We start from the raw sequence: 25,815 nt of genomic DNA on the forward strand, positions 1-25,815 counted from the left end.
CACAGCATTATCAAACACATGGTATCCCTGGGTATTGTTCTACAAAGGCAGTGATTTACAGTAATGGTTAAGAAGGATAAAAACACTCATGGTAAAACTGCAAACTTGAGCTATTCACTTATCGATGTTCTGTAGAGACATTGAAGAACTTGAAAGAGGTCTCTGGAGAAACCCAATAAGCTGATTGCGAGATGTTGCCTGGGTATTATTTAGGTCCAGTGACGTGAGTGTTCTAGTACATTATAATTTACTGTATTTATACTTAATATTTTAAATATTAATATGTGAAAAAATACAGCAATAACCTTGTTTAAGTGAATATGCTTTACATTCTGTTTGCATGTGAAGCACTTTAATGCTGGCCCTTCCCAATGTATAGTAAAATCAGAGAGTTAAAACAGACTCTCCTGCACAGTTTTTGCGGATCTCTAGTTTTGGGGTGGACGAGCTCACTGGGAAGTTATGAAATCAATGCCCCTTCCTTCACTAAGCATATGAAGGGTTAACACCGGTGAGCACCTCTTGCAAGAAGGTCGGAGCTGGTCCTCGATAATTCAGATCTAATGTGCGGAAGTCAGAGGACAGATTTAACTGTTTGGACAGTTCCTTAATTCCAAACTGGCATTGCATAAAGAACAGTGAGCATCTGCTGCAAGAAGGGCTGAGCGTACATAAAGACACTGATAGTACAGAACTGAATCTATTAGAAACGGCTATAGATGCTTAGGTTTTATTCATTTTTGGATTGAGGTACACACATAAGATGCACAAGTACTCAAAGCAATGCACAAGGCAGACTGTGTTTATTAATTACTGGATCAATATATGGTAAACAGTTTTATTGCATCCTGAGATATAAGCCAAACATGTTACTTCTAGACAAATTTCGATTCAAAATCATTTCATGTAATTCTAATGTCTTGCATATTGGTTAGGCAATCCTGATGAAGATGATGGGAGTTGAAGTCCAACAGCTTCTGGAAGGCTGATTTAGCTTCACAAAACTGATGGAGATCCACAAACCAATCGCCAAAGTCAATTGTTTTAAAATGTTCAATGTTATTTGGAAAAAAAAATTAAATAAAGCTCAAGACGGTTATCTCCATAGATGCAGCACTCTGGCATTGCAGAGGCACTTGTGAATGTTTGCCCATCGCCGATTACATGAACCAGCCATTTCCTCATGATACCACACCATGCTTTCGTCCCACCTCAGTAAACGCCTTTACACAATTGTCAATGTCTTCATCACTGTGAGCAGCAGAGATCTGCACACGGATCCTAGCTTTACCCTTAGGGACCACTGGGTAGCTGAACCCGATGACATAAATACCTAGGTAAGAATGCAAAGAAAGAGTAAAAATAAATGTGATAAAGAAAAGGAAGAGACAAGTAGGCATTAAAGAGAGTGACAAAAGGCACATGTATAAATGGGAAGTCATCAAGAGAGGGCAAAGAGTAAGGAGAAGAAAGACTGATAGGGGAAATAACAATGTGCCACTATCCTGTTAAGACAAGTTATGTTAGCAACACCCTTGGAATTCAAAGAAAAGCAGTTTATAGTTTCCAAGATGCTTTCTCTGAGCCACACTCTATTTCTTCCAGCGAATGACTGCATTTTACCCTTTATCTATAGAGGGGAGCTAGATGTCCTATACCGATTGTACTGATAATAAGCATACTTCACTGCAGGAGAAAGAGGAGAATAATGTATGTCTCAGTTCATACATACAGAGCAATAATCTATGCTCTTTACTCTGTCCCTTGACATACCTCTTTCGAGCATATCATCAGCCATTTGTGAGGCCAGTCGTGCATCTCCAAGCATCACGGGGCAAATGGGGTGATCTTTACCAGAGATGGTGAAACCTGCAGCTGTCATCTTGGTGCGGAATCTACAACAATACAACTCGTTCATTCAACCACTAAGAAAACAAAACACTACAAAAACTGTTAGAGTTAGTGTGAAGGTTTCCTCAGAAAAAAAAAATATAACATGAAAAATTATAATACATTTGTAAGACAGGAGGATACTTGGACATAGAAGAACCTAAACAGTTGCATTTAGGACAGATGTTGAGGGTAAGGATTCAAGAAAGAAATCAATGAGCTGGCAAACACCACAGTTCCTCTCGATTGCCCACAATCCTTGTGTGTTTTGTATGCCGTTGAAATGACCCACGATAATCATGTCTGGTTTCCGTTACATCACCACGGTTTCTTTTGTAACGATGGTCTAATAGCCATAGAACAGCAGTGACGGTCACATAAATGTTTTTTTCTCCACCCAAGGAAATGCTTTGTGTTGGAAACCAGATTTGTTGACAGGCACTTAAGCAGTGGTTATTGGTAAATTCTTCTACATACATCTTATATATGCACGTCCAACACAAACTTACCGTGCTGTTTTAGCAGACATAGATTGTGCAATAGCATTACTTTCCATTAGAAGGTCCAAAGCTTTAGAAGAGCTGCCAACAACAGATGGTGGAAGGGTGTTTGAGAATAGGTATGGCCGGGAGCGCTGCCGGAGAAGGTCAATCAGAGGCTTAGGGCCGGTAGTGTACCCACCTTATAGGGAGATACAAGCAGTCAGTTTCTTACAAGCAACAAAGGCAAACACAGAACACACAAAAAGATTCTGAACACGGTAATTATTTTGCATCTGGTATGCATAGCGAACTCTGACCTGCTGCTCCTCCCAATGCTTTTCCAAGTGTGGAATTAACAATTGTCACCTGGTCCATTACTCCTACGAGCTCATCAGTGCCTCTGCAGATTGAGAGATGACAGACAGTCATGAGCAATAGCCGTGCAACTTGTGGAAGTAGGCACCTGATTGATTTAACAATCCATTATACAGGGCAACTTGGACCTTCTTGCAGTAGAAGATCACTAGTGACAGCCCTTTTGTAATGCATAGTGAAGTCGGTGAGGCAAAATGTGGTTTGTTTTAAGACTTCATATGCCTATAAATATAGTGTGTTAAACCATTTTACTTTAATTAACCCAATTTCTTAACTGTGTTGATCAGCCAAACATAAAATACAATTTGACAGCAGATAAAATGCATTTGGAACATCTAGTGCACCCTTTTCCCTGTTATGATCCTTAGTCTTTTCATCTTTTGAAAAATACTTCATTTTATGTATTGAAATGTTTCTATCACATTCTCTTTAAAATAACATACAATGTTGTATTGATTTCATTCAGAATTCAGAAGTTCAAATAGATTAACAGAGCTATGATAGAGGAGCTCATTATTAAAAGTGAGGGCTGTAAAGCTCTTAAAAGTACTGAATACACTCTTGGACCTACCTGAAACAGTTCCTACTTGTTACAGCCAAGACACAGAGTAGCAACTCACCAAAACATTCAAAAAATCAAGACCCATTTACCATTACATACATCTACTCTTGGAATGTTTCAAAGTAAAGGCACCTCAAAATAAGTGTGTTTTTGCTCACCGTCCGTTTGGTCCCATAAAGCCTGTGGCATGACATTCATCTATGAACACTAGCGCATTATAGCGTTTGGCCAGGTCACAAATCTCCTTGAGAGGCGCAATATCTCCATCCATTGAAAACACACCATCAGTAGCTATGAGACGCAGTCGGTGTTTCTGTGCAGAGGAAGTAAATGCCCCAAGACTGTTAACATAGCGCTTCTCAGTTGAGCTAGCTAGGAGAGTTATACATTGGGGTAATTTCAGGTGGCAGTAAAACTATTCTGGCTTGATGATGGATGTAACAATGCAATTATACATTTTCAGTATACATAGGCAATAACATATTTTTTTAATCTTGCTTTATCAAAATGATGTATGGGATGAAATGCACATCACAAATCAGGAAGCTAAAAAATATGTTAGGCTTGTTCTGGGATACGCTTGTCCAAAGTCATGAACTTGGTGGCTTGCTGCGTAGGCTGAAAATACAAACACTAATCCAGTGTTCCAGAACTTTCACTGTTCATATACATATTCACTAGAAATATGAATAGGCAGGCATATGTAATTAAAATGTTTTTGGCAAGGCTGCCACTGATTAACAGCTTTCATCAAACACATCTCTGTAATAATTTAGGCTGGTGGGGTGGCCAGGAGCATGCTGCAGGGTCTAATCAGAGGCCAAAGCATTTTAAAGCACCACTACTGCGTTTAGGTTTGGAAAGTCCTCGACACTGATAGCTGCCACAGCGATCTACGGCTGTCCATGAGGTCTTTCAGCATAATGTGAGACAGGGAATGCAGGCAGGTTGGCAACTAAAAACAAAAAAGCATTTTTCTTATAGTTTTTATTAAATAGGAAAAAAATGTTTACATGTGAATTAATATTTACTAATAAAACTTTTTCTTACAGGGTAGTCTTATTCTTTTTCTAAATTAATATTGAAATTTTGGGGGGGTTGTCCTATAATCGAGCAAATAAGGTAAGTAGCGTGCTTTAAAAAATGTACAGTCAGTGACACTCTGGCCTGCAATCTCCCTGCTGCAAAGCCAGGACAACGGACCACCCTCTGAGCTAGCACAACCTCCATAGGATGAATTGCGAGGGACATTTAAGACACGGACCACTAAGATATGACGTCATATCCCAGCATTCCACTGTGAAGACAGCGTCAGCATAGTGGGCAGACTGGAGCGCTGGCCTAGGGAGTGCCCAAGGTTAACAGTACATCTTTCAAGACAAGTCACTCTAGTCACTTCGTATTTAAATATACCTGAGCATCTTTCAGTTTGGCCTCCAGATCATTCAAGTCCATGTGTTTGTAGCGATATTTATTGGCTTTGCATAAGCGAATACCATCAATGATAGAGGCATGGTTGAGCTCATCCGATAGCACTGCATCCTCTGGCGTTAGCAAGGCCTAAAAGCATGAAACAGAGTGGTTGTAACGTTGTGGTCAACGGCTAAAAAACTGAACAGGTAATGCCACATGAAAGTGATAAAACAGGATGTGGAATAATGGTATCAATATTCATCAAATTGAAAGAGATTATTGTTCCTTAGGTAGAACAATGAGCATCATATAAATCCTCTGGAGACCCAGGTGGCAAGTTTAAAAACTTTCAGATAAAAAGCCCTGGTTTACATTCAGGAAATATACCAGTATTACTTTTGACAATATATAAAATATGCTACAAAGATGGTTCACTGCAGCTCAATGCTCTAAACTCTGACTCTATGCTCCTCCCCATTATTAACTATTAAATAATTAAGTTGGAGGCAGTCCTACTTTGATTTCACAGAGATGTTAATACAGAGGCGAAAACTAACACATTATGCCTAAGGATTACACTAAGAATTGTTAAAATGAATAATAACCAACTTCAAATATTCCAGCATTGGCATCAAAGCAGCTGATGTACAATATGGCATCTTCACGCTGGTGGAACTGTGCAATCTTCTCCTCAAGTTTCTTGTGGATATTCTAGGGGAAGGCAATATGATTAATTATATGAAACATAGTTACGTAACATATGTTATTAGATACACTCAAATACAATTGTTACCTCCAGAAACAATGCTATATTTTGATGTAGCAATATTTGAAGTAGCACAGAAATGGACTCTGCTGTCACCATAAGAGAAATAGCAACTCACTTACTTGAGTCCCACAGATAAACCTCACTGAGCTCAGACCAGCACCGTACTCCTCCAATGCTTGACCTCCAGCTTTGATGACCTCGGGATGGCTGGACAGACCCAGGTAGTTATTAGCACAGAAATTCAAGATGCCTATGGAAGTCAAGAAGACTGTTTTTACATAATAGCCTTGGCACCGTGAGAATAGCCGTATGCTGGGTGGACCTTAAGGTATCAGAGTGCACATGATCTCTTTCCCTCTCATTGGACATAACACTCAGCCTTCCCAGGCCCTCTCCAGAGGATGGACCACGTACAGCTGTAGCAACATGATAGTGCTCCTACCTTTTACCCCATTCTTCTCCATCATAACACTTTACCTTTCACAGCTCTTTCTTTCCCATCCCTCCCACCTTAATATTTTGCTCCCTTCTTTCTCTCTTAGACATTTTAAGCATTTCTTCTTAAAGGGACACTCCAGTCTACATATGCATCTTAATGCAACCACCTCCATATGCATGTGTCCCTTCCCCCCGCTACCCAGTCTGACTCGGTGAGAATTCTGAGAGGTTGTCTAACAAGAGCGAGGTGCTGCACCTTTGCATAAACCAAGTCCTTTATTTATTTATTTAGCATTCATTTTTAGAGGAAGGCCAGACATACAGGGTGTCTCTTTAAAGTGTATCCCCTTTCAAATCCCATCCACTACACCCTTCCACTGAATCTTTATCCACCCAACTCCTGCCTATTATGCTCTATAGAATATAAAGTAACATTTTAAGAAATTCTAATAGAAATTGAATGTAAGAAAGTACCCAGCTGTTGAAACTCTGGGTTTGGAGGAGATCAATTAAACATCTGAAGAATTACAAAATAATTGTACTGACACAGTCGCACATGCTAGAACTGGACAGCGAAGTGGGCCGATCCAACTGAGCCAAACTACGTAAGCTACACAACTCATATCTCATTTTTTAGAAGAGAAGTTTGTATTGCTCAACAAATATTATGTAATAAGATTTCAAAACAGCAGTGTTTCACAGAACTATTACACAGACAAATGTGGGAATGTTCAAAGGCTAGTCCCCCAGAGTTTGCTACCTAATGGCTCTTTGGGAGGTGAGAAGGACAAGTCTTCTGGGTGCCTAATAAAGAGGGACATCTGGAAGAAAGAGGGACAGATGCATCCGTGTGCATTTATGCAAGTCTGCGTCAGAATGGAGGCTTTAAGTTCATGATTTTTTGGACTTCAGAGGTCTTTTTTCCAGATGAAATGAATCACAGAGGCTATATAGAATTGTAGGTTTAGACTTTTAATATTGGATCCTTTATCTCTCCCTCCACCACCACCCTACTCTTTTTTTTTTTTAGTTTGGTTTTATGCTCTCATCTAGCCCGTGTATTTGTTCACAAGGCAGAGGATCCTTATAATCTAATGGTGCAGCCACTGACCTGAGGTGCTACTCTCTTGCTGTTTCTTTATGGCCTACCAATGCTGAAAATGGTGAAGCAACACTGTTTCTGGGCACCATCATGTTGAAGATCTCAATAAAGATTATGAAGCAGCTGTGTGTGCAGGGATGTCATGGCAGATAGTTCCACAGGGCAAAACGGGCAGCTTCCCTGGGCCAAGGCTTAGATTAGGGTTCACAGCAGCTATCTCTTGAACCTCCTCAAGAGGCATAAAGGTCTGTTGGAAGACATTAGCTTAGAATTCTACATTAACATGCCCTCCTTTGAAATCTATGTACACCTGCTGTTGCATCACAGGGATGGTATCAGATGGCACACCGACTGCGAAGAATGAAAAGGTTTACAAGTGGTGGTGGAGAAGTCTATGGTGCCAGGGCTCTCTATCACACGACACACAACATGAAGAAATGTGTTCTTTTTGGATCAGGTACAATTAATCTAAGAGAGCAATGGTGGCTGTAGTGGATGCTTGCCCAGGGCCTTATTATGTTGAAAGGCTTCTGTTTATTTGCTCCATCCGATAGTAAGTATACATGAGTACCAATTCCACACATTAACACAATTCAGTCAAATAGATCCAAAACATACACAGACAGAAGGGCCCCAGAATCTTGTTGTCACGAAAGCCTCTGTGCCATGGGCTGCTGGAGGGGCCTGAGTGCCAGCCTCCTCCCTACAGACTATGGCCCCTGGTAAGGAGTGCCACATTATCTCAATCATAAGAGACCTCTATGGCCAGTATTTGCACCTGGATCTGATATCCAGCAGGTTTCCTGGAGCCACCCATATTTACTATATTCTCCCCTCAACAGACTACAATAGAGACCCCCTACTGGGGTGAGTGCAAATACTGAGTCATATGCAAAGGAGGGCAGGATGAAGAACCGTGTGTGTCTATTGGATGTAATTCTCTTGTGTGTCTATTGGATGTAATTCCCTTGTGTGTCTATTGGATGTAATTCAATCCATTGTACTGTTTAAATACCCCTGTGTTTCCAAATAAAGACAGTCCTGTTTTCACCTCAACATGAGTGTTGCCTGATGCTTGGGGTGGGCTGCTATGATCCTTTATTGTCCTTTTCAAGCTCAGCTTCGGGTAGCCACAGACAGTGAAGGGATTAATCTCTGGTGCCCTGGTGGCCATAGGGCGAAGGAAGCAACGGTCGGCGGGCGTACCCAGTCAGGGTACAGGACGGTCCCGTCACACTTGTGTTCACTGGCATTGGCAGGGGGGGGCAGAGGGGGCCATGGCCCCCCTACATCATGCTGTGCCTCCCCATGTGCCCCAATAGAAACGCCGGTTTGTTATTGTTGTTTTTTGCAGCCCGGAGGAAGCTCTAGACGCGGAGGAGAGAGAGGGGTGCAACCGCTCGGCACCTCTCACTCTCCTCTGCGAGGCTTCTGTCTTCAGTGTCTTCCTCGCGGTGCCGGCGTTTCATCCTGAGCGCCGGAATATGACGTCGGCAGTGAAGCTGCGCCCACCGCGACGAAGACACTGAAGATAGAACCCTCGCGCTCCCACCACAGGACGTCTGAAGTTAAGTGAACTACAAATGGGGGAGAGGGAGATGGTAAGAAGGAGGGGGGTAGATAGGAGGGGGAGAGGGGGGTAGATAGTGAGAAAAGAGGGTAATAAGAATATTGAAATAAAGTAAGTCAGAATGAGTGAGAGAATGAACAAATTAATTTGTGTATGAATTGTGTGAATGAGTGAAAGAATTAATGAATTTGTGAGAATGCATTAATAAATATGTGTAACTAAATTGTGTGAAAGAGTGAGAGAATTAATGATTGTGTGAATTAGTGAGCGATTGTAAAAGCATCTGTGTTTATTATAAATGTAATAATCATTTTTTGAAAAGTAAAGATGGCACGGGGAGGGTGTTTAAGGGATAAAAGGTGGCACAGGTAGCGTGTTTATGGGACAAAGATGGCACAGGGTGGGCTGTTTGGGGACAAAGATGTCATATGCTGGGCTGTTTGGGGACAATGTTTGCAAATGTGTGTTATCTGCGTGCTGGTCAGGTTCTATGTGGCCAGTGTGGATGCCAGGGCTGGCTTTGGGGTGTGCAACCTGTGATCTATGCCTGAGAGTTAGGGAGTTTTATCTATACCTTTAATGCAGAGATTTTGTGTGAATTCCAATTGATCTATACCCGCAAAGCTGTTTTTTTGTGTTATTCTGTTGATCTATATCTGCTATACTATGTTTCCATACATTATTTATGTATACCTGCAAATACGGAGCTTGTTTGTCTTATTCAGTTGATGGATGTCTGCAAAGCTGTTTTCATGTATTGTTTATCTATACCCTCAGTGCTGAGTTTACATGTGATTTCCAGTTGATTTATAACTGCAATGCTGGGTTTGTGTGTTCTTTTGCTCTATACCTGCTTTGCTATGTTTCCATACATTATTTGTGTATACCTGGAAATACAGAGTTTTATGTCTTATTCAGTTGATCTATACATGCACGTGCTGTTGACATGTGTTTATTTGATCTATACCTGAACTGCAGGGATTAAGTAAAGGAGAGGTATGGGTTAGTGGACGAGGGACAAATGGACTCTAGGGATGAGTACAGGGGAGAGGACCTCTCAATGTCACAGTAGGGTCAGGAGGAAGGAAGACTGACCCTACAGCAGCGGAGGTTGTTTATGCTCGCATCGCCGCAGCCGGTGAACGTCTGCGCGATGTACGTTAACAATCTTCCTTGCCGGTACTTCCCACGGCGGAAGTGCCGGAACCAGAAGTTGAATACGCGTTATACGTAGATGTCCCCCTCCGGCCCCGCAAGACCCCGTGGAGTCTGCACCGTTAAATCTGGCAGGGGGGGGGCAGCATATCTCAGGGGGGCAGAAATTTTTTTCTTTAAAAAATTACCCAACTTTTAGGGTGCGGCCTATATTCAAGCCAATACGGTATATATATATATATATATATATATATATATATATATATATATATATATATATATATATATATATAGTGTATATGTAGTGTTTTATAATTGCCCCCCACTTTGGTCCCTGTCCCCCCATGTGCCCCCCTAAATATGAAAGCTGGAGACGCCACTGCTTGTGTTATGCCACTGAGATAACATTTTGTTTAAAGCTGTAAATACATTTCCTTAAGTGAGTTTTAGTGTTGTATTATATATGCAATGATATCTGATTTATGCAGAATGATTCCCACTTGCACTGCACAGACTGCATATGGTAACCAGTAACTGCTGTAAGACACTAAAATAATGTTTCACTGGAAAATGTGGATCAAGAAGAAGCTTAGTAAACTTCTGCTGAAGGGACAAGGGAGCGCAACCCATTTTAGCAGTAGCTGCTGCCTGGCCATGATACACATGTGTAACTCACAGCTGCTACCTCACTAGATTCTGCTTACCGGTGGCCTCTACCAACTACTTCTACTTTCATGTTAGCCAAATGTCCCTGGGCTAATATTACATGATATCAGCATTTTTGTATATTTTCTTGGCAAATAGCAAGCGGATCTTATTTAATGAATGTACCTGTATCTTTTCCTTCCACTTTGATGTGTGGTCCTTGTTTGGAGGTTATTATTCTCTCTGTCTTCCAGGTGCCAGCACTTTTTATATTTGCAAGTTCACTCTCCAGAATGCCCCTGAGGTGTGCAATGGTGGACTGCGCTCGCCCCGCTATCAGTGGCCTTCTTGACAGCCAAGTAGCCAACATTTTGTGCGCTGAATCAATGACTTCTTCGTACGGAGAGCAAGTGGCGATCACCCCATGAAGAAGGGAGGTGTGTGCCAAAGCAGCCAATCAAAGCTCCAGCCACCGCATCAACTCTGTCAGTGCCGGTTTCACCTATCATGTATGCATAATCCGGCCATTAGTATTACATTTTCTTATGAAAACTATTTATTTGCACGATCTGCAGTGAATCAACTCCTTTTTTTATCCATACACCCCACCATGATTGGTAACCCTTCTTCTTGGCTTTCATTAATATGTGGTTAGACATCTCATCAGTTAACAGACACTCAAAAAGCACCAACTGCTCGAGTTGCAGATAGATGTGCGCTGCATTGCTCACCTGCTCTGGCACTCATACGGTTAATTATGTGCACCTACGTGTCCATTTAGCGCATTGCCAGGATGACCTTGTTTATATCACCGCTCGTGAAGAGTTAATTGTTTGGCGATTTCTTCGTCACAATTCCTGACCAATCACAGAGGGCATGGTAAATGTATTGAGCCGCAGCGCCCCCTAGTGTTCACAAACTTGAAATAGCCGTATCTGCAAATCTGTTAGGTCAGCGATTTCCACGTGGTCCACAGAAAGTCCTGGTGTGTGTGGTTTCTTTGACAATTCTGGTTCATAAAAAGGCTGGAAAATTAATTCTTAATGGTTTTAAACAGTTATAACAAAAAAATATTGTAACACAGACTTTGATTTTTAAGGGAAACATATCATTGCATCTTTTGGCATACTCAATTAACTTATTAAAACAGCACAAAAACAGTACAAAAAGAAGTGTATGTGGTAGCTATTGAGGGGGCCAGACCCAGACTGGCCATCTGACATAATTTAGGATCTGTGGTATAGAGACGTTGGTCACATGTTGTAATGTGGCTGACATCCTTAAAGTGCCAGGGCGGCTCACACAGGCTACTAAGATAAACCTAGGCCAAGGCAGCCGCCACGTTTGTTGCAAATGCATAGATAGCATTGGTATCTCCTTGGGCTTCATGCATCCTCAGTCTTAACTGTTTACTGCTCTCAGACACAAGGCTCAGAAATGGTCCAGTTAAAGGCTAGTTTATTTTTTGAAAGCCCGAGGGCAGAGTTTTTGTTGAAAGCTTGAGAGGTGATCATGCAGAACTCTTTAATTACATTTCCAGACAAGGCAAGCGACATATGATTTAATATATTAAGAAACAACTTGGAAGAAATGGGGTGGTACGGAGACAAGGGTGGGCAATCGGCTGGCGGGTAAGATGGGGTAAAAAAGGAGGTTGAATAGGCGAGCGGGCCAAGAGGGGAGTTGGCTGACAAAACCACCCTCGGCTGCACACTAGGTAGGCATAAAATGTAGCGTCATCAGGCAGCTACTGGCCTTAAAGTGCCAGGGCCACCTCATCATCACCAGTCCAGCTCTGCAGGTGTTTCTGGCAAAAACTCTGTACCGAGTGTTAGGACAGGTACGTCTGAAGGAGAGAGTTTTTAGCTCAAAAAGAACCACCAAAGAAACAAGTAAAGCCTGTGCAAATTTGCAGTGCCAGAACAAGTGAAGGAGTGTTTCCTCCTCCACTATACACTGTAGGCAGTGTCTAGATCTGCACACTACCCCTTGGATGCATAATGTACCTTAGTAGGAGGCTTGTTCAGCAACATCTTCTGAGAAGCCTTCTGGGAAGGCTTTCCACAAGATTTTGGAGTGTTTCTGTTGGAATTTTTGCTCATTCAGCCAGTAGAGCATTTGTGAGGTCAGGCACTGATGTTGGACAAGAAGGCCTGGCTCGCAAACTCTGTTCCAGTTCATCCCAAGGTGCTTTGTGCGGACCAGTCAAGTTCTTCCATAATGACTCATCAAACCATGTCATTATGGACCTTGCTTTGTGCACTGGATCACTGTCATGCTGCAATAGAAAAGGACCTTCCACAAACTGCTCCCACAACATTGGAAACATAGCATTGTACAAAATGTCTTGGTGTGTCCTCTTCAGCAGTTACCATTCCCCTTGTATCCTTGCTATAGGTCGATACCCTACTTAAACATGTTTGAACCCGCTCAACCTCCTGGCTTTTGACCTTTGGCTTGTTATCAGTTTATCCTGATTATCTCCTGCTCCACAACCCTGGCTTTGTGATCCTGTGGTGCCTGCCCTTGACCTTGGCACTTCAGTTAATTTTTGCTTTCTGCACCATTTTTGGGCCATCTGCTATCACCACAATGAGTCCTCAAAGTACTCACCCCACACCATAAGCGGAGACTACATGTACTGTAGGTCCAAACCACAAAAACAAGAACTCTTTATTACAACCAGACAGGGCTATTTATCCTAGACAGGGGTTGTGACGGGACGCCCTGTACCCCGAATGGGTACCTTCGTCAATAGCTGCTTCCTAGTCTTACAAGAACTGTATACGGGCACTCCCCAGCCACCCAAATCACTAGCCAAAGCTTAATGCAGGGTGAAGTACAAGAACTGTTTATTCAGAGTCACACACAAAGTTTTTAATACATACAAAAATGAATTTTCAATATATTGGAATACAATGGGGGAGGGATGGGGAAAGACTGATTTAAACAACATTTTAATGCACCATGGGGGGGTCAGACATTAAACAGATTAACTGAAACAATACCTTGCCACTACCTGGTTGCATCTTGGCTGTCTGCAAGTGATAAAACAATATACTTCTGGGTGTAGCTGAAAACATGGGGGACACAGGGAAAAGTTATAATAAACAATTAATAATTGCACAACATCATCTGTGTTGGCAAAGTACAGGACCAATCCCAAATCAATATCAGCGCTCCACAGTCCTCAGAGCCTGTAATGTTTAGGAAATATGGTTAAACGTGTACCGGGTATAAATCAGAAGAAACTGACCCCCTGTACCTACACACAGAAGTCTTTACAAGGCCAGGGCCCATACTCAATAGGGAGGAGGCTGCTTCTTAGGCCTCTCCAGGGGCCCCAGTGATGGAGGGTTCAGTCACAGGGGTCATTAACAAACAATAGCACATTCAGAAGTACATGCAGTCCTTCTCCGATAACACCCTGCAATCCTGCTGAAACAGCACATAGCCCCTCCAATGCAAACAAGCCACTTAGACTTCCCAGTGCTGTTGCCCCCTCAGCCCCCCATGGTGACTCCAAACCAGGGCAAATTGGGCTTGATCTCCTCACCACAAACAGATAGCCCCAGCTGTCATGATTAACTCATATAATGTAGTGGATGCATGGAAGGGTAACCCAGCAGAGGTGGTTTAGTTTCTTTGTTTAAGCATTCAATGAGTTAATCTGAGGTGGATTTAATGTGTTTCTTTGTGCATGCCCTCTGTATCTGTTCTGGCTAGAGGTGTCATCTTCCCAAAGGACCCCTGTGGTGATTCATGGCCTAACAGATAAGGACCCTGAGTTATAGGAATTCCATTCCTATCTTAAGTGGAGGGGTTTCCATCACCTTTACCCCACCATAACTTATTGGCACATCAAAGATGGGACCCGATTCTTGGGGATGGTGTCATATAATCGGTCATGTGGTCAGAGGGGGGTTTTCTTGAAACAGAGTGTGATTTAGGGACAATGCAGCGACCGAAAAGCAGAACTCCATGATATACTCTGATCGGAACAACATCATAAGAACCGTCTGGACTTAAGGAGTTCCCACAGGCCTACTTATTGGAGAAACTCGTGAGTGAGGGGCCTGTGTTTCAGTCCCTTTTGTTTTTAAGAACTGTTTGCTGTTTTATTTTTCTTTTGTATGTCTTGTTTTTTGTAATTCTGGCACTGTGTAATCTTTGTATTTTTGTTATTAAAATATTCAAAATCTAAGTCTGTCTTTGGGCTCTAGTATCGATATCCACAAACCCTAAGAGAGGATAACACGTTACCGTATTGTTATTGAGTTCTACAGGATATATATATATATATGTTGGTTGCCCGGGGTGGGTTGATATATATATATAGAGATAAAGGTTCTAATTCGGATTTCTCACGAATCCGGTATCAAAATCGTGAGTGGTGGCAGTCTACCTGGGGGGATACAGGCAGGATTTGGGGGTTAATTTGGTATAGCTTATGCCTTGTTAAGGGGTGAAGTTAGTAAATCCAGAGGCCTGGTGCTATTAACCCCTTCATGCCCATGCCCTCCACACAGTCACGGCTTGGCAAGTAGTCCTGACCGTGACACCAGCTATCTGTGCACCAAATTACATAGTTCTAGCTCCATGGGGCCCCCAATCAGTCACCCTGGAAAGAGTTATCTGATCAGAGGGTAGTTCAAATACAACACACACTTTATAATGGCATAACATATGCCCTGTAAAACTCCTACCCAAACAATAGGGACCCCTGCCCTGCAACCTTGGGTCCATGGGTGTCTTCATAATCTTCCTCAAAGCTCCCAGCTAATTTTCTACAAAACAATCAAGCCACATGGAGCGTGCAGGGGTTGCAGATGCAATCCACACCCTTACCCAACATTTGGCTATGTTGGTACATACAGTCCAGAATATACAAGACCATCAAATGGCTCTCCAGACGCAAGTACATACAGATTTCAGAAGGTTAGCCATAGAGACCAGATGGATTGAACCAGCTTGGCTTCATCAGTTTTGTTTGGCTTTATTTCAAACCCTAAAAGATGAACTGACTTGTGTGGAGCTACCTGGATCTCTGGAGGATTTAATTCATCTAGTAACTCAAATGGGGAGTATAGGTTGGAACAAATCATACCAACCAGACCGCCTCCCTGGCCTTCTCTTTCAATTCACTCAACTGTTCAGTCTGCACAATCACTCGCTACTAAAGAACCCATGTAGATGAGCCAACATGTGTATGAACTGTGGGGCTTCCAGCCACACCATCTCTACCCCAAACTAGAGAAGTGCGTATCTGAGACCAACACAGTGATGTTTTTGGGATATGTCATCACTCATGGTCGCATTCAAATGGACCCAAAGAAGGTCTCAGCAGTACCCCAGTGGTCAACCCCTACTGTAGTGACTTTTACAGTCAGTTCATCTATGGCTCCTCCCGAATCATACAACTCATTACACAGCCTACTAAAAAGAATGCATGCTTCACATTAGAGCCCTGCGCGGGACTGCTTTTTTAATCCCGCTCCCGCCCGCTCCCGTTGATTTTTTGTCCAATCCCGCCCGCTCCCGCTGATTTTTTGTCCAATCCCGCCCGCTCCCGCTGATTTTTTGTCCAATCCCGCCCGCTCCCGCTGATTGTTTGTCCACTCCCGCCCGTTCCCGCAACATATGTTTCCTATCCTGCCCACTCAAACTAGGTTTTAATACCTAAAAAAAGTTTTACTAGTAAATATTAATTGATAAGGAAACTATGTTTTCATATTTAATAAAAAGTATAATTGAGAAAAACGTATTTCTTGTTTTTATTTTTCTTATTTGCCAACCTGCCCCCCAGTTATGCATATCTGACCCCAGGCTTGCCACTCTGCCCCCCAGATATGCCTTATATTTCCCTATATGCCACTTTCTACACCAGATATGCCTTATATCCCCCTATATGCCACTCTGCCCCCTAGATTTGCCTTATACCCCCCAGATATGCCACTGTGCCCATGATATGCCACATACCCCCTGATATGCCACTCCAACCCCTGATATGCCACTGTGCCCCCAGTTATGCCTTATAGACACTTATATGCCACTGTGCCCATGATATGCCACTCCAACCATTGATATGACACTGTGCCCCCAGTTATGCATATATCTCCAGATAACCCACTGTGCCCCCCAATATGCCACTATGCCCCCTGGTGTGCCACTCTCCCCCATCATAGAAGCCCCAGCAGAAGTCATTCACAAACATCCATTGATCTATTCCCTAAATCATACATACTGGTTAATACAAACTCTTTCACTGCCTTATCAGAATTGCAGATTTCCCGCGCACTCAAGGCTGCCTTCAGGTTACTCTCACAGAAGGTCTCTTTTCTTTTCCCGCAGGAACGGAGCAGAGTCATTTGATGAGATGTTAAATCACGTGACTCCGCTGTGTTCCTGGGCAGAACAAGAGAAGTGCCGCTGTGAGGGAGCAGCGAGAAGGCAGCCTTGCGGGACTGCGCGGGATTACCGGGACCCGCAGGTACGCTGGCTGACCGCCCGCTCCCGCCCGCAATAGCTGAAAAAACGCCCGCGCCCGCAAGTTCTTTGGCGGGTCCCGCGGGACTCGCGGGACCCGCCTCCCAATGCAGTCCTCTACTTCACATGGACAACTCAGGCTCAACAAGCATTTGAGGACCTAAAAACATAAATTTATTCGATTCACTAGATTCAAAGAAAGCATTTTTCTTGGAGGTGGATGCCTCAGAATATGCAGTGGGAGCTATACTCCCTCAACAACAAGGGGATAAAGAACTCCTCCACCCTGTGTCCTCTTTCTCAGAACACCTCACCCCTGCTAAATGCAATTACAGTGTGGGCGTCCGTGAATTAGTGGCCATCAGGATGGCTCTACAAGAGTGGCGCCCCTTGCTAGAAGGGGCTCAGTACCCAGTTACCGTGTTTACCGACCACTGCAACCTCGAATACCTGAGAAAGGTGCGTCAACTTTGTGCCAGACAAGCCAGATGGGCCCTATTCTTCACCAGAATCCAGCTACACGTTACATTCTGTCCTGTTTCACAAAAACGGGAAAGCAGATGCACTACATGAACTACTATGTCACACCTACATGAACCACATGTGAGAACTACTCTTCCTGAGGACCATTTTACAGCCGGGACATTTCCTTGCCACTTTTCCCTCTCCCCTCGCTGCAATCCATAAACGCAGCCAAGACCACACCCAAACTACTGGAATTTCATCCTTACAACCAGAGAGAGGTCTGCTTTATAAAGACAATCTGTTCTTCGTACCAAACAAAGCCAGGTACACTGTTCTCCAGTCTTTACATTATGACCTTTTATCAGGTCACAAAAAGACCCTTGAACGGGCACAACAGATGCCTAGGATGAGAGAGAAAATCTTTTGCTACCTACACTTCTGCCCGCACCAAGGTTAATGCACCAGGTAAACAGGACTCTTATAGCCAGTTCCACAACAACCATAACAAACAGCAGAACTGTTCATGAAATATGTATTCCGACTCCATGACCTGCCTCGCTCGATTCTGTCAGACAGAGCAGTCCTATTAACATCTAGGTTTTGGTCAGCTTTCTGTGACATATTCAAGATAAAACGCCGTATGTCCTTAGCATATGATCACCAGATTCTGGAAGAGTACCTAGGCTGTTATGTCACTCACCTCCAGAATGATTGGCTTCAACTTCTACCTTTTGTGGAATTCACCTATGACAATCAAATCCATCGGTATGTCCCTGTTCAAGGTTAACTACGGCTTCAACCCTTCATTTCTTCCAGAACTCCCCAGAACTCAGTTCTAGTCAGTACCTCCAGTGGCTGATTGCCTTCACCTCATAGTTCAAAGATTCACCACCTCTGAAGTACTCTCAACAAAGCTCAGCATCATTACAAACAAGAAGCTGATCCCCAGTGTGCAGCAATACCAATGTAGCAGGCTGGTGATGAAGTATGGCTTATCACCAGCTCATATAAAGCTTGCCAGTCCAACCATGAAACTTTAGTCCATTTGAGGTAATTGCCTTTGTTTGGCTTTTGGAGGTCAGATTACGCTTACCGGATTCTTGGCGCATCCATCCTACATTCCATACATTCCTGCTCAAGAAATGAGTGACCCCAATCCTGACAGGCGCCAACCTCTTCCGCCTCCTATCTCTGTGCATGGTTCTGATGACTTTAAAGTGGAGAAGATCTCCTGCATCCATCTTGGACGCTTTAAATATTTGGACCAATGGAAAGGTTGCAGAAGAACGCTCTTGGGAGCCTGTCTCCAACAACCTTGCCTGGTCCATTTTGGCTAGTGTGAGGTCTGTACGTGTTTAACCCGTTGCTGAACCCAGCTTGTCTTGACTAAGATTTATCTGTTTAACTCGTTGCTGAACCCTGCTTATCCTGACTTTGATTCTGACTGAGCATCCAGATACCTACTGTTGCTAAGTGGCAATCTTTTTTCCTAGAAACTCTGAAAACCCTATTTAAGTATATATGGAAAGTGCTGCTCTGGTTACTGGATTACACATAGAGCTGGTGTGTAAAGAGCCACAGTTAACATATATGTTAATATTTATATAGTTTGTTTCTAAAAGTGAGAATGATTTGGCCTCTGTTGGTTGTCAGTTCCAATATGGATACATTATGCATATGTGTTACTTTTTGGATGCTATTGAAGGTGCCTCAGATACATTTATTAAAGCGAGAGCATTGTCTGTCCCCAGTAGTTTCACAAAAGGCGAGGTAACGCCGCAAAAAAACGTCTTCTAGGGTTAACTATGACACTAGTCCTTACGATATCCACTAATGGATATTCCTCAGAACCCACTCATGGGTATTTCAGAAAAAAAAAAGCATTTGTTTCTCTTAAACGGGAGAAACTGGTTGATAGCAGGTAAAAAAAAACTACTGCCATATTGAGCACTACAAAATCTATGAATGGTAGTTAGCGGAACAAATATGTTACCCACAAAGAGCCTGTCAAATATATAAAGCTGTTTATTTAAAAATATTTTTTCAGCTGGGGAGGGGGATCAAGCAGCATCCCTGATATAACTGACCTTCGTAAAAGGAAAATGAGTTTAACACACGCGTATGTTGGAATTTGTATTGACACTAATCCAGTGTAGTATGGTTTATTATAGTAAGACCCCACATACTCTTGCGTGTAAAACAGGATTGACATGATTTGGTCCTGGCAAGAAAAGTAGCATTGGTTGTTAGTGGGTTTAGTAATAAAAAGGTCAACCGAGGTGACAGGCAGGTAATGGAACATGTCCAAACTGCTTAAAGAGTCAACTTAAGAAATTCTGCAGATCCGACATGTAGGTGAGCCTTAAGAACTTGTCAGGACTAGGGTGACCACCATTTTCTGGGACACATATACAATTCTAGGTGACATTTCTCCCTTAAAAATGCTTAAAACCAATGAAACGCATTTCCCCTTTTTGGTAGGAGAACCTCAGGGCTTTGTCCTGGGTCCCTGTCTATTTCTTTCTGTATAATCTTTCTCTGGGGCAATTTATAAAATGAATTGGCTTCAACTATCACTTCAATGCAGATGACAGTCAAATCTGTCCACACCCTTTTTTTCATCTTCCTGATATTCAACATAAAGTTAGAGCTTGACTTACACCAGTCTCTTCCAAGATGGATCACCAACGATTAAAACTGAATATGACAAAGATGGAGCTACATGTTTGTCCACCTAAATACATTCCTCACTTCAACCCTATTGTGGATGGGTCCATTATTTACCCTGTGGCAAGTGGACATTGCCTAGGGCAGTGGTGTCCAACCTGTGGCCCTCCAGCTGATGCAGGACTACATCTCCCATAATGCTTTCAGCTAAGGACCTGGCAGAGGACTATGGGAGATGTAGTCCTGCAGCAGCTGGAGGGCCGCAGGTTGCACACCCCTGGCCTAAGGATTAATTCCATGTATCACCTTCCTTTACTGCTTACAATAAGAAGATGGGCAAAAGGTGACAGTTATTTCTTTGAAATATTGCCAAATGCCACCAATTTCTCTCTCACATTTCAAACTAAACACTTTATTATTATTTTTCATCTTTTATTTGTGTAATGCCAACAATTTACACAGCTCTGCTTACAGTACATCGATTCAAAGGGTATGTCTTACTAGGTGTGAGCGTCCATATGATTGCGAGATCTTGAGTCCGCAAGAGGACGGTGTCACGAACGCACCCTACTCCAAGCGTGCGCGTGACTTGGTTCTGGTGGTAAATAGGTTAAAATTCACTATCTGTCTGCCCTAGACCGGAAATAGTGATTAAAAGAAATCCACCCTTAATACCACCCGCAATTAACTATAATGATATAACTAATATCATAACGCTGCTGCCACCACCAAGACAATTTATAGGTGGGGTGCCTTGGTCCCCCAAGTGAATTAGACCAAGAACCCACACAATATATTTTAACACAATAATTAGGTGATTTCAAATGACCAATAAAATGGTCTCATCAGGTAACGTGAGTCTTTACCAGACAAAGGAATATTTATTATGCACAAAAAATAGCCACAGTGCATACAAAAAAGATGATAAACAGATTATTTACACCAAACAGATAAAAATAAAAAGGAGAAATTACAGAAAACCTAACTGCTCACTTGAATGGTAAAGTAACAGTTTTTCTGTCCGTGGGGCTCCGGCAAGGAAAGATGGCGACTTACTCAAAATTAGATCATGTGTGGTGGAACCATATCAGTCAAAATAACTCATTTTCATTTTATCGTGCCTCCTGTGCTCGCCACAGCAATATTTCTTGAATGTCTTGTAAACTATGAAGTCCATAGAAATCTCACACCTGCTTTCCCCGTTCTAGATATGCACAAAAGGAGGTATGATTATGAATATATGGCAGCGGTTCTCAACCTGTGGGTCGCCACCCGTTTCAGGGTCGAATGACCCTTTCACATTTTTCACAATATATAATTACATAATTTTATGGTTGGGGGTCACCACAGTACAGAGGAACTGTATTAAAGGGTCGCAGCATTAGGAAGGTAGAGAACCACTGATCTATGGGTTATTATGGATACGTGTTGGATATGACCCTGGATATGAAATGGTTTTCCTGACTGCTAGTGGTCACTTAGCATATCAAAAGAATTCACTATCTATGAGGGGATCCAGGCATATGGTGGATTACTCAGCAAGTAGACATAAAGGCACCTCCTCTAACTCTTCACACCTTGCAGAGGGCCCTGGTTGGAGTCCCAGCTTCAAAAGACAAATTCATGTTAAAAGACCCTTTGGCACCACATGCCTATACAATCGAATTAACCCCTCTCATACTGAAATTGGCCATACCATCTCTACCGGGTTGCAAGCATGTGTATGCACTACACAAGTTGGCATGACAGACGGCATGCGCACGAATGACATCATAGAGCCCATTATACTAACCTGCTTTCTTGGAACCTGATCCAGTTTGGTGTCCGTCTGTTTGGTATCCTGACCCACCCTGCTCTACAATTACACTTGTGCCAGGATTTGGTTTTGTTGCACCCAGTTTGGTTCTGACCCAGCTCAGCCTCTGACTCTTCCTATGGCTTTTGATTTGATTCTGCACCCTGGTTTCCTCGGTTCCTGTTTTGTGGACCTGCTTCTGGTCCTACCTCCACTTCAGGGTTCTGGATTTCTGCGTATGCGTTACAAAGGTATGCAGCAGCTTTGTAATGCTGTCCATGAAAGCGCGATGGCGATGCATGCCCGGTTTTACAGCAAAAAGGAATTTCTGCCCCCTAGAAACTGCAGCCCTAGGCATGGACCTACTACTAGTCCAGGAGGTGTCATCACTGACCCCCACACTAAATCCAAAGAGTTGGCTTTCTATAAAGCAGTGCATCACCTTCAAAATCCACCCACTTACCTTCAAGGCCCTTAACCTTTCATTATCATTCCACATTTTATCTCTGATATCCTATCATATCCCTACATGCCCTCAGCAACCTATCCATAACGGGCATCTTGGCTCCTTTAACAGCTAATGGTCCATCACAACTAAAGGCCTTCTCCCTCACAGGTCCATATCTCTGAACTCCCTGCCACTGCCCACCCGCTAAGCTGTAACTGTCCACAACATCAAATAACATACAAACCTTGACTTGGCATGCTCATCAGAATGCCTGTAAACAACACTTAACTGGCTGTACCTGCATTTCAATTGATTCATGTTTTCATATCTATTGCCAGGGTACCATAATAAGCAGATTTAATAATGTTCCAAAATATAAAATTCTTAATAGTTTTAAAACACCAGTTATGGTGTGAAATGAACATAGGCTTTGAGAGTTTATCCCTTTACAAACATGCTATGCCTTTAAGCCGAGTAGCATGTGACACGCAGTAACATCAAGGTTCCGCCTCTCCACAACTCTTCTACCAATGGAAACCGTGTTTATTAACCCCTTAAGGACAATAGGGGTTATTACTCGTAGTATATTGTGGGACAATGGCTATTTTAACATTTTTCGGTGTTACTGTTTAGCTGTGATTTTCTTCTTTCTCATTTCATGCTCCCACACATATTATATATTGTTTTTTTCAGGACAAACAGGGCTTTCTTTAGATACCATTAATTTTATCATATCATCTAATTTACTATAAAAAAAAATGATAAAATATGGGGATTTTTTGTTAAAAAATTACTTTTTCTCACTTTTTAAACAAAAAACTTTTACTCATCTGCAAAAACGAATGAAAAAACTTGCTAAATAGATTCTACTATTTGTCCTGAGTTTAGAAATACCCAATGTTTTTATGTTTTTTTGCTTTTTTCTGCACGTTATGGGGCAATAAGTACAGGTAGCGTTTTGCTATTTCAAAACCTTTTTTTCCAAATCTGGTAATTCTTCCCCCCATGTGCCATTTCGGGTATCTTTGAAGCCGGCCAATGCAATTTACCCCATCAAGTCATATATTTTTAAAAACTAGACACCCCAAGGTATTTCACATGCTGGTAATTTAACCCTTTCCATGCACTAATTTTACCACCAGCCTTTGTGAAACTTTATGGTAGTAAATTTTTTTGTATTTTTTTGACACACGTTGTACTTCAGGTATAAATTTATCGCTCCTGGTATATGTCCCTGTCAAACAACACCCCAATATGTGTTCAGTAACATCTCCTGAGCACAGCGATACCCCACATGCATGGGTTTGTTGGGTTATTTGGGAGGTAAAAGGCCGCCTTTGTGAGGTGTGTATTTTTTGGCCATTCAGACATCTGATCCTACTGCCCCCATGTCCCATATTTGGGACACCTTTGAACCCGGCCAATTCAATTTACCCCATCCACTCATGCATTTTTTAATACGAGACACCCTATGGGCATTTGTAATGCCAATATTTTAACTCTTTCCATGCTGGAATTTTTGTAAAGATAAAGAATTTTAGGACTTGCTTATTAATTTTTTTTTTTTTTGGTGACAGTGGGGATTTTTATATGTTACCATATTATTTTTATTTTTTTAAACATTTTTTAAATTTTTTTTTAAAAATTTTTTTAAAAATTTTTTTTTTTTTTTTTTTTACTAATCACTCATTAGTGAGCTGGGCTCCATTGACCTTGCATGGTTGGATGCAGTACCTGCATTCAACCTGCAGGAGGAGCTCGAGAGTTCACAAGAGGGTCTGGATAGACCCTCTGAACTCAGATCTATTGTTAATGCCATCCTGTGAATGACGGCAACGTCATTTACAGGATGGCACTTGTGGTTGCTCTTCGGAGCAATCACAAGGCGATCGGGGGTCGGGGGCTAGTGTTGCTGATATGCCTCGATATCGAGGCATGTCAGTAACACCATTTATGCTTAGGAAGCGATTCCGATCGCTTCCTAAGCTGTTTTAGCCGGGCGCCGCCGCGATCTTTCATGATCGGTGCGGCGGCGGCCATTTTTCTTCCGGGGAGGGCTGCCGAGGGCTGCCCTCCCCGGATCCACGGTCAGCCTCACTTGGGAGGCTTCCGTGGATGCTGCAAAGCCGCCGATCGCGGCGAAAACGCCGCGATCGCGGCGATGCAGCTATTTAACGGCAGCCCGTACATGTACGGGCATTGTCGTTAACCCCTTGCACGGCAACCCCGTACATGTACGTGGATTGTCGTTAAGGGGTTAAAGAGTTCTGCACTACAATACTTCAATTTACTAGTGTTCAGTGATCTAATGGCAGTGGTTAAGTGTTATAATTAACCCTTTCTACACAGAGGCCAATCCAAAGATAAGGCCTTTATAGCAATAAAAATAATTGGTTAGATGTGTCCAACTTTTGGCAGCCTGTCAGAAATGATGTTAATCAAAAAAAAGAACAGCTTTTTAAAAAACTTTTGGAATCATTTTTTTTTCTGCCCCTCAAGTTTGTGATCGGGCTAATTCCACATCGGTAGTCTTGAGTTTATTATTTTCTTAAGTTATATATATATGGCAATTTTAGATGGATTTATGGAAACAAATTCTAAGCAGAGCCACATGTAACAGGACACAATTTGTTAATACAAATAACTGGCACACACAACAAAACAATGTAAAATGAAGCCTGGCTGACCTGTGTGTAACCGGACACAATTTCTTAATAAAAATTACTTACACTCACCATAAAACAATGTAAGATAAAACCTGGCTGGGATGAGTAAAAAAAAAAAGCAAAATTTTTTTTTTTGTTCAATGTCAGTGGATCCCCCACGAGGTCATCAAAAACTTTTCAGGCTACATAACTTTGTCAAATGTTTTGCAATTGTTATTAGCAATTAAGAATACAAATATTAAGATATGTTTAGTATAATGTATGTTAATAGCCTACTGCTGTTTGTATGACTTACCAAGGAAAGTTGTGTCAAAAATCTACGTATTAATAAATCATATTTACTTAAGACGCAAACATCACGTGCGTACCCAATTGTAATGCGTCAGATACTTTTTAGATCTGCCAAACCCAAACAAATAAGGACAGCTCATGCCTAATTAATTTAACCCCATCACCGCCATGTTTACCACATAGCAGATGATTGACTGGTGGAAGATGATTGGGTATTTACATTGTCCACGTGTTCCTAACTGATAATCCATATAATAAAGGCATCCTTGCTTGGGCACAAATAATGTAAACATAGCTGTGCACTTTTTTTTTTTTTTTACACAGTGATGAACAGCTCAGTAATTATGTCACATTTGCACCTAAAGTGCATGGCTTAACATAAAAGGAGTACTTTAACAAATGTGATGACACCATAATGGCATTCTAGAATAGATTATGCATTAAACCCGTTCCGTTTTTTTTTTTTTTGCATTAAAGTTTATGAAAATAACCTTGTATCTAGCTCATAAGTGTTTGGTAAATAAAAAAAAATATATACATAATATTGTCCATATAAACACAAATGCAAAATTATCATTTTTTTTTAAATTTATTTA

The 25,815-nt window shown here is 42.1% G+C and overlaps 1 protein-coding gene across 1 annotated transcript; it reads right to left on the reverse strand.

Annotated features, from left to right (window-relative positions):
- Nucleotides 1-786: 786 nt before the first annotated feature.
- On the reverse strand, nucleotides 787-11,253 carry GCAT (glycine C-acetyltransferase). The gene is made up of 10 exons (XM_053469336.1): nucleotides 11,133-11,253; nucleotides 10,588-10,903; nucleotides 5,611-5,741; nucleotides 5,332-5,433; nucleotides 4,723-4,869; nucleotides 3,468-3,622; nucleotides 2,690-2,772; nucleotides 2,400-2,571; nucleotides 1,774-1,895; nucleotides 787-1,333 (listed from the first exon to the last, which is right to left on the reverse strand). The coding sequence occupies exons 2-10, from the start codon at nucleotides 10,769-10,771 to the stop codon at nucleotides 1,182-1,184; spliced, it is 1,248 nt and encodes a 415-aa protein (XP_053325311.1). The 5' UTR covers nucleotides 10,772-10,903; nucleotides 11,133-11,253; the 3' UTR covers nucleotides 787-1,181.
- Between the last annotated feature and the right edge of the window lie 14,562 nt (nucleotides 11,254-25,815).

This window comes from Spea bombifrons, chromosome 6 (assembly GCF_027358695.1).
Source record: "Spea bombifrons isolate aSpeBom1 chromosome 6, aSpeBom1.2.pri, whole genome shotgun sequence".
NCBI lineage: Eukaryota > Metazoa > Chordata > Amphibia > Anura > Pelobatidae > Spea > Spea bombifrons.

Excerpts from the sequence above, each read along its gene's own strand:
- GCAT (XM_053469336.1), bottom strand. The coding sequence starts at position 10,771 with ATGTTGGCTACTTGGCTGTCAAGAAGGCCACTGATAGCGGGGCGAGCG. Across the intron at positions 4,870-5,331 it reads CCAATGCTGGAATATTTGAA|GCCTTGCTAACGCCAGAGGA; the intron begins GTTGGTTATTAT and ends TCATGCTTTTAG. Across the intron at positions 3,623-4,722 it reads CCAAACTGAAAGATGCTCAG|AAACACCGACTGCGTCTCAT; the intron begins GTATATTTAAAT and ends TCCTCTGCACAG.